The sequence below is a fragment of the Lynx rufus genome, unplaced genomic scaffold, assembly GCF_022079265.1.
Source record: "Lynx rufus isolate CCGP_SWC_20201006 ecotype Redwood Valley unplaced genomic scaffold, mLynRuf1.p SCAF_6, whole genome shotgun sequence".
NCBI classification, from domain to species: Eukaryota; Metazoa; Chordata; class Mammalia; order Carnivora; family Felidae; genus Lynx; species Lynx rufus.
The window spans coordinates 128,781,904-128,794,429 of record NW_025814878.1 but is presented as its reverse complement, the minus strand read 5'-3'; the positions used below and the strand labels follow the sequence as shown (position 1 = coordinate 128,794,429).

General features: G+C 36.6%; 1 protein-coding gene across 1 annotated transcript in view; it reads right to left on the bottom strand.

Moving 5' to 3' along the window:
- The window catches only part of SYCP2L (synaptonemal complex protein 2 like), a 113,564-nt gene that overhangs the window by 24,250 nt on the left and 76,788 nt on the right, over positions 1 to 12,526 (bottom strand). The window contains exons 21-25 of the mRNA XM_047101200.1: positions 12,277 to 12,424; positions 11,608 to 11,657; positions 9,117 to 9,246; positions 8,039 to 8,112; positions 7,689 to 7,758 (exon numbers count right to left, since the gene is read on the bottom strand). Coding sequence (XP_046957156.1) covers positions 7,689 to 7,758; positions 8,039 to 8,112; positions 9,117 to 9,246; positions 11,608 to 11,657; positions 12,277 to 12,424 — 472 coding nt within the window. The remainder of the gene's footprint in view (positions 1 to 7,688; positions 7,759 to 8,038; positions 8,113 to 9,116; positions 9,247 to 11,607; positions 11,658 to 12,276; positions 12,425 to 12,526) is intronic.

Sequence of the window (12,526 nt, the reverse complement as noted above, 5' to 3'; positions counted from 1 at the left end):
GTAATGTATGGAAGTGTTGAATCACTATATTGTACACGTGAAACTAACATAACACTGTATGTTAACTATACAGGAATTTAAAATAAAGTTCTATTAAACACTTTTGATTAAAAAATAAAATGAAAATCATATCAAATGTCATTTCCAACTATAATGGTATAAAACTAGAAATCAATTACATCAAATAAGGAAAAATAGAAAAAACAAACACATAGAAGCCAATAACATGCTATTAAACAACCAATGGCTCCATATAGAAATCAAAGAAAAATTCAAATAATGCTTGGTGACAAATAAAAATGAAAACACAAGGATCTAAAATTTTTGCATTGCAGCAAAAGCAGTTCTAAAGGGGAAGTTTATAGTGACATAGATCTACCTAAAAAAACAACAAAAATCTCAAATAAAGAGTGAAAAATTACACCTAAAGAAACTAGAAAAAATAAAGACTGAAGTAAACAGAAAAGGAAGATTAGAGCAAATATAAATGAAGTACAAGCAAAATTTAAAAGCTCATTGAAACCTAGAATTGGTTCCTTGAAAAGACAAATTGATAAACTGTGAGCAAGACACATCAAAAAACTTGAAAAATATGAAAAAAAAACCCTACTGATACCACAGAGATTAAAACAAATTATAAAGGAATACTATAAAAGGTTCTATGAAAACAAATTGGGCAAACCAGGAGATGGGTAATGCCCAGAAATATAAAATTGAGCAAAATTGAGTAAGGAAGAGAGAAAATCTGAAGAGATTGATTACAAGTAAGGAGATAAATAAGTAGCCCAAAACTTCCCAACAAGCAAAACTTTATGACCACATGACTTTACTGGTAAACTCTATCAAAGAATATTAATCCTTGAGGTGCCTGGGTGGCTCAGTAGGTTAAGCACCGGACTCTTGATTTCAGCTCCGGTCATGATCTCACTATTGTGAGACTGAGCTCCATATTGGACTCCAAGCTGAGCAGGAAGCCTCCCTGGGATTCTCTCTCTGCCTCTCTCTCTCTCTCTCTGCTCCTCTCTTGCTTGCGGCCTCTCCCTCTCTCTCAAAATAAACAAACATTTGGAAAAGGAAAGAATATAAATCCTCCTCTCAAACACTTCCCCCAAAACAGAAGAGGAGAGCACATTTCCAAATTCATTTTATGAGGTCAGTGCTACTATAATATCAAAACCAGAAAAAGAGGCCACAAGAAAATTATAGGCCAGTGTACTTGATGAACATAGATGCAAAACTCCTTAACATCGTATTACCAAACCGCATTTACCAACTCATTAAAATGATCGTCATGATCAAGCACGATTTATTCCGGGGATGCAACAGTTCAATATCTGCGAACCAACAGGATACTTAACATTCACAAGAGGAAGGATCAAAACCATATGGTCATCTCAACAGGTGCAGAAAAAGCATTTGACAAAATACAACATCCATTCATGTTAAAAAGTCTCAACAAAGTTAGTTTGGAGGAACATACTTCACATCACAAAGGCCGGTCATGAAAAACCCACTGTTAACATCACAGTCAATGGTGAAAAAGTGAACACTTTTTCTCTAAGATCAGGAATAAGACATGGATGTCTACTCCTACCACTTTCATTCAACCCCGCACTGGAAGCCCTAGCAGTCGCAACTGACAAGGAAAAGAAATAAAAGCATCCATACTGGTAAGGAATAAAACTCTACTCACAGATGGCATCAAAGATACTAGGGATATAGAAAACCCAACAAAACCTCTACCGAATATGCTCAGAATGACTAGATTTAGCACAGTTTCCAGAGACGGAATATATACAAATCTTCTGCATTTATTATATACTCATAAAGTAGAAGAGAAATTAATAAATCAATCCCATCTATAATTATACCACAAAGAACTTACCTAGTAAAACAAATGTAACCAAGAAGGTGAAAGACCTGTACACTGAGAACTGTAAGACATCGATGGAAGAAATTAAAGACAACATAAATGCCAAGATACGCCATGTTCATGGACTGGAAGAATTAATATTTGTTAAAATGTCCATACTACCCAAAGCAATCTATAGATTCGGTGTAATCCCTATCCACACAGCAACAGCATTGTTCACACATCTCAGAACAAATAATCCTAAAGTTGATATGGAACCACGCAAGACTGCAAAGCCAAAGCAATCATGAGAAAGAAGAACAAAACTGGAGGTATCACAACAAGGTACAAATCACTATCTTTAAGAGATACTTTCACTCTCATGTTCACTGCAGCATTATTAACAACAGCCGAGACATGGAAATAATGAAAGTGTCCATCAGCAGATGAATGGACAAGGAATATGTGGCATATATACACTATGGGATATCATTCAGTGATTAAAAGATGGAAATCCTGGTATTTGTGACAATATGGTTGGACCTGAAGGCACTATGCTAAGTAAGCCAGATAGAGAAAGTATTGTATGATCTCTATCGCTGTATGATGATGCATGTATAATCTAAAAAACCGAACTCCTCAGAAGATGAATTGTTGGTTTCCAATAGTGGGGGTAGGGAGGAAATGGATGAAGTTGGTCAAATGGTATATACTTCATGGTCAAATGAGGTTATAAGATGAATACGTTTGGGGAATGTAATGTATAGCATGATGACTACAGTTAGCAATACTGTATTGAATATTTGAAAGTAGCTAAAAGAGTAGATCTTAAAAAAGTTCTCACACACAAAAAAACTATTTGAAGTAACCTATGTATTGACCTTATTGTGGTAATCCTTTTGCAACATATACATGTATCATATTGTATACCTTATTCATTATTTGTCAATTAAATCTCAATAAAGCCGGAAAATAAAATTATAGAAGCATAAAAGTTCCTTGAACAACTATGTCAACCTTAAAGAAGAGTCAAGAGGATCAACTCTCCCTATTAGATAGCAAGATGTGCTAGGAAATTAGAGTAATAAAAAAAAAGATAGTATCAGTGTGATAATCCAGACAGACCTATGAAATGCTAAAGAGCTCCCAGAGATTGACCTACATTTATACGGGAACTTAATATTTGACAGAAAGCATTTTAACACCAGGGGAACAACAAAAATTATTTAGAGGTGACACAAAAGACTTAAAATCACTAAATGATTTTAACATCTGGATCATTACTAAAGCCATATGAAACTAAGAAATCCACCTGGATAAGAGATTTCAGTGTGTAGGACAGAAGTCTAAAATTAAAAGAAAATTAAAAGAGTATCTTGGTTATCTAGGGAAACAGATAAGCATTACCAAAGGGGGGGAAAAAAGCAAATAAACCCAAATAATTGGGTTACATTAAAGTTGAGCAATCCTGCCCTGTAAAGAAACTTAACACAATTTTAGTAGGCAGACAATAGATTGGAAGATGTTTGCAATACTACAAACAGATACAAAAAGATAAAGCAAAAGAGATTGACATCTAGAATATTCAAGCAGCTACTTTAAAAAAAGACAAGACAGAAACCTCAATGAAAAAGAGTGCAAGATATATCAAAAGGAATTTACAGAAGAAGAAACCCCAAAGACACACAAGCATATAAAGAGATATCTAGCTTAGTTATCAGAGAAATGGAAATGTAAAACAATGAAATATCAGGTTGCCCTATTAGACTGACAAAACTTGGAAAGCTGCGCAATGCCAACTATTAGTGGGGGTACAGAAATTTAGAAACACTTTGCACTTCTTGTGGGAATTTATAATCATACCATTCAGGAGAGCAATTAATCTCATTAGGGTGCATAAGAAGATACACATAATGGTGTCCATTACTTTTGGTGATGACATGGAATTAAAAGTCATTGGTATCCATTACTGAGAGAGGATAGGCAAAGTGTAGTAGATACATAACAGGAGTACTAGAGCAATGAATATATATCTTAAAAACTGCTGAGTAAAATAAGAAATGAGATATAACAATACTATTTACATAAAATTACATGCATTTACTTTACTATTTTATAAGAACACATATAAACAAAAGTTGAGTATTAAACATTTTACAAGGTGAGGGAAATGGGGAGATATTGGTCAAAGGGTACAAACTTCCAATGATAAGATTAAGAAATTCCGGGGATCTAATGTACAGCATGGTGATTTTAGTTATCAATATACAGCATGGTGATCTCAGGTCAGATTTTAGTGTTATATACTTGAAAGTTGCTAAGAGAGTAGGTCTTAATTGTTCTCACCACAAAAAAGAAAATGGTAAATGCTCTGATGTAATCATTTTCCAATATATAAGTGTATCAAATCAATGTGTATTCTACCCAGTGAAAATTTATTCAAGAATAAGAGTCATTTTCATACAAGCAAAAATTGAGACATTCATTCCTACAAGCAGACCTTCACAAAAGATATATTTTAGGCAGAGAGAGGTCCCCAAAAATGTGGAAGTGTAAGACACAGGAAAAATGTAAGCAAAATGGTAAATATATAGGTGTATAAAAATGGACATTACTACATAAAACAAAGTCTTAAGGTTTAAAATTAAAATAAAGGACACTACCACATGTTGTGGTTGGGGCAGGCTAATGGGATTCAAGAGTCTTAAGTTCCTACACATAATCTAGGAGGAAAATAATGTTATTGATTAGACTTTAAAAAGTTATGTATGTTATGATTTCTAAGTCAACCAGTAAATGAAAAGAAATAGAGTATATAAATGATTAGAAGAAGAAATAGAATTAAGAATAAAATACATAAAATGCTTAAGCAAAATGAGAACACTCAAGCAAAATAATATGAGAAACAAACAAAATGTTTGAGTCACACAGAAAGTACAAAATAAATTGGTAGATACAACCCAAATACAGGAGTATTACATTAAATGTAAATGGACTAAATACTCCAGTAAAAATACATACTATTATATGAGGGCTGGGGGAGTCCAATTATAGGCTGCTTACAAAGGATATCAGTAACATGAGTATATATCTGTTACGCATAAAAGGATAAAAAACTTATACCATGCCAATGCTTAACAAAAGAAAGAAACTTCAAGACAAAAACATTACTGAAGATAAAGGCAGTCACTTTGTAATAAAAATTTCAGTATTATATGGATACACCATTTTATATTCATAAGAACCTAAATATATTTTATACAAAGTAAAATTGAACAGAACCAGAAAGAGAAATTGGTGAGTCCACAAACATAATGAGAGGTTTTGACGTACTACTCTCAACAACTGATAGAACAATTAGACTGAAAAAAATTAGTAAGAATATAAAATTTGAAGAACATAGTTAAGAAAAGTGACTTAATGGATGTACATTTGTATAGATATTACAGTAACTGTGAAATATACTCTCTTAACAAGTTAGCTTTTTAAAAAGGTTGACATATACTGTGTCAGAAAGTATATCTCAAGATTTCAAAGGATTAAGTTATACAGACTCTAGCCACAATGTGTCCTCTAGCCACAGTGCAAACAAACCAGAAAAGAGTAACAGAATCATAGCTAAAAGAAAATCCCCTACCATTGTGAATCAGGAAATACACATCCAGAGCACCTGGGTGGCTCAATCAGTTAAAACATCCGACTCCTGATTTCAATTCAGGTCATGACCCCACAGTTTATGATTAGAGCCTGAGTCAGACCCTGCACTGACAACATGGAGACTGCTTAGGATTTTCTCTCTCCCTCTCTCTCTTTGCCCCTCCCCTGCTCACGTACATTCTTTCTCTCTCTGTCTCAAAATAAATAAACTTAAAAAAAAAAAAAAAAGAAAAGAAATACATTTCCAGGTAATCTTTGGGTCAAAGAAAAAAATTTTAAAAATAGAAAATACTTCAAAGTGATAATGTATGTTACAATGTGTGGCACTCACCTATAATGATAAGAAATGTACACCATTAAAAATATAGAACGTAGGAAATCATGTATGAGACTATCTTTGACTTTTTGGTAGGGAAGAATTTCTCAAGACTAAAAAGTGCTAACCATAGAGAAAAGATTAATAAATTAGAATTCATCAAAATTAAAAACTTTATCCGAAAAACCAGCCATAAAAACCTACAGTGAGAGCATCACAAAAAGAGAAGGTGCAAACCACATAGTGGAAGAAGACATTTAGAAGACCTATAACCAAGTCCTCAACATACAAAGAGTTCCTAGGAAGAGATATAAAAAGACCATCCTTTAGACAAGTGGGCAAGACATTTTAGACACTACACAAAAGAGGAAATTCAAATGGCTAACATACAAGATGATGCTTAATCTTATTCGGGGATATTCAAATGAAAACTTCAACGTGTGTACATACATAAACACACACAGAAATTTTAAAATCCCAAGGGTTGGGTAACATGAAGCAACACAACTCTTGTACACAGCTGATGAGAAAGCAAATTGATACAACCAGTTTGGAAAACCGGTTTGGCACATCTTCAATAGTTAAAGATATATAAACTCTGTGGTCTACCAATTCTATTCCTAAAACTATACCTAGAGAACATTTTACACATAGGTACCAGGAGAAATGTGCAATTCTGCACGGTGGCATTATTTATAAACAACCCAAACCGCAAACAATCCAAATGTCCCACCGTCCTAGGACAGATAAAATATGGTCTATTCATATAACTGAATGTTATGCTGTGATTAAAACGAATACGCTTTCACCCACACCCATCAGCATGAATAGATTTTACAAATGATATTGACCAGAAGCAGGCCACATGAAATTTACACAGTATGACCCCACTTGTTTGTATTTTACGTGAGATAAAACTACACTACATATTATTTAGGGATGCATACCAAGAAAGAATAATAAAGAAAAGCAACAGAAACCTTTTCACAAAAGTCAGGACTGTCATGATCTCTTCAAGGGATGGAGGGAAGTAACAGAACATGATCCAGTGTGGAAGGATGCTAGGTCAGCGACAATATTCTAGTTCTCGCTCTGGGTTGTGGTTACACACACGTTCGCTTTAGAACCATTCTTTAAACTGTGCACATATTTTACATTCTCTTCTGAAGGTAGGATATGTATCACAATGTAGAAATGAAAAAAAAAAAGAAAAGCACTGGAATCCAACACAAAATTAAGGCTAATGGGCTCCCATGAAGGGGGAAAGGGCAGGGATGGATTTGGGGTGGCGCCTACCAAGATTGTGAGACAGTAATGTTCTTTTTCTTAACCTGGATGTTGATTCACAGATGTTTGTTGTGTTGACATACCGCACATAATATACGCTACGTATAATATATAGCCATTTGAATCTTCCGGATACCTCATTTAACATGTAAGGAGAAAAACTATTCAGGAACATCATCAAGAGTGGCTAGGTACTATCCTAATTCACAGCACTGTGAACAGGCCTGCCTGAAAACCTTATCATAAACTGTAAGTGACCAACTTACTGGAGAGTGGAAAGAACCCCTGGACCAGATCCTTAGCAAAGTGCCCCCACTGAGGCCTCCTTTGAGGCTGGAGAAGAGGTAGCTGGCCCCAAGCTATATGCTTCTTGAAACTTCTTGGTCCTGAACAAACCACCCCCCGCCCCCGTCTCTCCTTGACCTTCATGCACTTTTTGAGCAGGTAAGCAGATCACAGTGCTCTCTCCAACACTCTGTAGAGTGATTTTTCTCTCCTGCAATTAGAATAACAGCCCAGCCTGTCAAAAGCAAATTAATTTTGCTTTATTCTGCAAAGATTTTAGTGTTCTCTCACCTCTGTCTTCCAAGTTTTGCAGCTTATGTTTGAACCCAGTACTTTTCGTCAACAATTCTTGGTCCACCGTCTCAAAAAAAAGGAAAGGAAAGGAAAGGAAAGGGAAAAGGAAAGGGAAAAGGAAAGGGAAAAGGAAAGGGAAAAGGAAAGGGAAAGGGAAAGGGAAAGGGAAAAGGAAAAGGAAAAGGAAAAGGAAAAGGAAAAGGAAGGAAAGGAAAAGAAAAAAGGCCATAAATGTCTATTAAAATAAGAAACAAATGGTGCTACATCATCCCTTAAGAAGGAATAAGTACATTATGCAAGTATAATATTAGTTCTGGAAAACCAGTTGAATAACAATTAAATAGTACCTTAGATACATTTTCTTCAACTTCTGAGTGCTCCAAGGAAGACAGATCGCTCAGTGGGTGGGAACTTTGAAGTTCTGAGTGTTAGAACAGTTTCAAGGGAATAAACAAGCTTAGAAGCAACGTCAGGTAATAAACTTCAGTCTCTATATTAAATATGACCATCCAAAAAATGGTACTAAATGAAAACAAACAAACAAAAAAAACTTGCACCTTTCAGGGCATGTATGGTTATTAGGTTTGTAGATCTGTAGATAAAATCAAGAGCCTCAACTAAATCAGCCCCTTTCATAGCTGCCCACCACCTGGCCCCAAATATACAGGTAAGGCTCCTACTACCTCAAGTTTGTGACCTTTCTTCCTCCTCTCATAGTTCCACTTCCTTATTTCCTCTTACTCTCTAACAGTATATTTTTCTTTTTCTCTTCTCCTTACTCCTTTCCTCCCGGTGGCGGCCAAGCTAAGAGGTTGTCAGTCACGTCCTTACGGACTGCTATCATGTGCTTGGCAACGTGCTAAGCTGCAGAATTGATCAAGCAGAACAAACCAAAATCCCTAGCCTTACAAAAGATGTAAATAGTTTTTAATAAAATACGGTGGAGGTTAAGATACACCTAGCGGAACAAAGGTTGGCAAACTCTGGCCCCTCAAGTCAAATCCAGTCTACCACCTGGTTTTATAAAGTTTTATGGAAACGCAGCCATGCCCGTTGGTTAACATCTTGTCTGTGGTTCATCTGGGGCTACAACTGCCGAGTTGAATAGTTGCAACAGAAACTATAGGGGCCAAAAAGCAAAAAAAAAAAAAAATTTACTATCTGGTTCTTTACGGAAAAAGTCTACCAATCCCTGTTATAAGTCATCACCTGAGTTTTCGTGCTTCTTTAAAGATGAACACAAGCTAATCTCAAATGTTAAAGCAAAATTAAAACAATATCCTCTGTTTTTTGCTAATGAGGAAATTAAAGAAAAGATAGTATTTGTACTTTTAACAGATATTCAAAAAAATTTTTTGTTTAGTTCTAAGTATTTTTCCTAAAATATAAGTTTTTTTCTACGTAAATCAACAGAAACTCAGGTACCTGCTTTCTGGGCAGAATCTTCAGGAGTTAAAAGGGCAGAACTACTCTGAAATTTTGTTCCAGAAATTTTTGGAGGTATGGAATTATTTTGCTTGGAGGTATCTTTCCATAGCGGTATTAGAAGTTTAGCCTAAAATATAGTACCTTTTTAAGAGTGTTAACATTCATAACCCCTCAAAATAGTTTTTAGAAATTCCAATACATTTCTAGTAACTTTTAACATAATTTAAGGGGGCACCTGGGTCATGATCTCATGGTTTGTGGGTTCAAGCCCCGTGTTGGGCTCTGTGCTGGCAATGTGGAGCCTGCTTGGGATTCTCTCTCTCTCCTCCTCTCTTTACCCGTTTCCCCACTTACTCACTCACTCTCTCTCAAAATATATAAACAAACTTAAAAAATAAAAAAAAAAATTAAATGCTTTAAGTGTTGGATTTGCTCCATTTGAAAATAAACACTAAGACCATAAGATCCTAGAATTGGAAGCACATGGTCATATATCAATTCATAATTCTAACTCAAAGATATGTCTAATCAAAGTTCTCAAAGTAGGGAACACAGCATCGGCAGCACCCCAGAACTTGACAGAAATGCAAATTCCAGAGCCCCGTCTATTATTTACTCAGTCAGCAACAATGGGATGGAACCTAGCAATCTGCATTTAAACAAGCCTTCTTGGTCATTCTGATGATCCCTGCAGTTTGAGAACCACGTCTTATAAATAAAGTTTTATTGAAACGCAACACGCCCATTGCTTTAGGTATTGTTCATGGCTGCTTTCATGCTACAGTGGAAGAGATGTATAGTCACCACAGAAAATATTTACAATCTTCTGTGTCTAGAATGTTAACAATATTTACATCTAACCCTTCACAGAAAAAGTTTGCTGATTCCTGCCCTAAATTATCCTCTTATACTCCAACACAGAGAAATGAATTTTGGATGCTAATATTTGTACAAACTCAGTAACGCCCTTGCCGGAAAATAAACAGACTTCCTGTCCGTTGCAGACCTTAAATGTATGGATTCTCAAAGCCTTGGTGTTTGGGGTTATTTCAAACAAAAGCTGTATGTACTTAAAATTTTTCTTTTGGCCTATTGCTAACGGATAACTCCTATTAGTTTGAACTATTCAAACAAATATTTAGGTCCTCACTCTGGCTCACAGGTTTAAACTATAAACTATCTTTGTCGGTATAGAACAGGACAGTCCCTTAGATTCACAGAGGACAGCGGATGGAAGGGGGCAGGTGGGGACAGATAACTAGCTGTGATGGGAGTACTAAGCACATTATATTTCTGCACGGGTGGGCAGGGTGCTGCTGATGCCCTGAGAATCCCAGAAGCCGCCCCCTTAGAAAACTCACATACTTGGCACTATATGTGTAGCCTATATAGTTCATTTGACAAAGAACAAAAACCAACTATTTAGAGGAGTAATTCAGCTTGAACAGGAAAAATTGGCTTTGAATTTTTCTGGACAACACTAGTGTCCAATTTTTTTTTTTTAACGTTTATTTATTCTTAGAGAGACAGAGCACGAGCGAGGGAGGGGCAGAGAAAGAGGGAGACACAGATTCGGAGGCAGGCTCCAGGCTCTGGGCTGTCAGCACAGAGCCCGACGCGGGGCTTGAACTCACGGACCATGAGATCATGACCTGAGCTGAAGCCAGATGCTTCACTGACTGAGCCACCCACATGCCCCAGTGTCCAATATTTTTAACTATGTTATTTTGTTATTTTTTTAACGTTTATTTTTGAGAGACAGAAAGAAAGAGAGAGAGACAGAGTGTGAGGGGGGTGGCAGGGAGGGGAGGAGCAGAGAGAGGGAGACACAGAATCAGAAGCAGGCTTCAGGCTCCAAGCTGTCAGCATAGAGCCCGACACGGGGCTGGAACTCACAAGCTGTGAGATCATGACCTGAGCCGAAGTCAGACGCTTAACCGACTGAGCCACCCGGGTGCCCCCTTAACTATGTTACTTTAAAACAAGAATAACCAAAGTGAATTCAGAAACTTTGAGGGTTTATTCAATATTTATGTAAGCCTGAAGTCATTTCAACCACTTACAAAGATTTAAATGTTTAAGTCATTAAAAGCTTTAGAAATAACAGGTCAGCCACCTGAAAACCAAGGGAAGAATTAAACCAAGAAGTTTATTTCAAAGTGTTAATTCAGAGAGCGTATATTTACAGGAAGTCAGGATAGCCCAGATTTTAGCATCATTCGTAATAAACATCTTTCAACAAATTTGGCAACAGTGAAGAAAGATCCTTAACTGTTTACCCAAGATTCACACTAAATAACCATTTATAAGACCTTGCAATTTCTATTGACAGCGATTTATGTACCAACAAACTACTGGTTATTCTCCTATTCCTGAAAGAAGATTTTTTTTTTTTTGGAGAAATAAATGACATTTAACCCTAAACAGATTGAACTGTTTCATGCTAATGCCCTAGGGGCACATGGCAGCCCAGATCAAATTTACTTACTTCGTCCTTCTCATGGTCACTGCCGCTGCTGGGAGGGGAAAATGGCAAAACTAAAAGAAAAGAAGTGTACAACGGGGAAGTTTGCTTATGAGACACACAAAAATTCATTTCTCCCTCTCTTCCAGTTATACATGCCCATACTAGAAGTGATTCCCACATCCTGAAGCGTGCTCACATGTGTAGCTCTTAAGATCCCTTTCTATTATCCACCTTGTTCCTGAGACCTCACCCCCCGACATGAATTTTATGCTCCAGACCCTACCTCTGATGCTGTCCTCGCGTCAATTTGTCCTCGTAATTTTACCTCATTTAAAACATTTCCTCTTCTGCACACCTCTCTGAGTGCTGGTCTTTCCCAAGGATTAGCTCAAATCCCACCTGCCTCTTCCTCGAAGCTTCTCCTAGCTCCTTCTTCTAGCTCATGTTAGATGATCCTTATCTGAACTCCTACTCCATTTATCTGCAGCTCATATTTAATTATCGGTCAATTCTACATTCTCTCGTATGGTTTCGTGGACGTACATGTTGGCCTTTCCAACGTAATCGTAGCAGGGAAGGGAGGGCACGTAATCAGTTTGTCTTTGGTACCCTCCCTCCTTCCGTCACATAACTGAAAAATGCCTGATTTATTTGAAAAACGACTTGAAAGAAGACACGGACCAAACTCACTTCTCACACTACTTCTAATTCTCGTCTTTTTTCTCCCGGAATACGGTCTTAGGGATTTCCTTTTTTGGTTACTGGTCCAAGATCGTTCGCTGGTCCCAGTACTCGAATCCTGATCACTCTCTGAGAAGAGGTGTTTCCTGTAATTGAACTTTCACAAGCACAGATGAGAAATGAGCACTATTCACAGGGTGTTAGTGTCCTTTACGTACAATTAAACGTATCGCTACAGGGTCAGACAAAAGACCGGTAA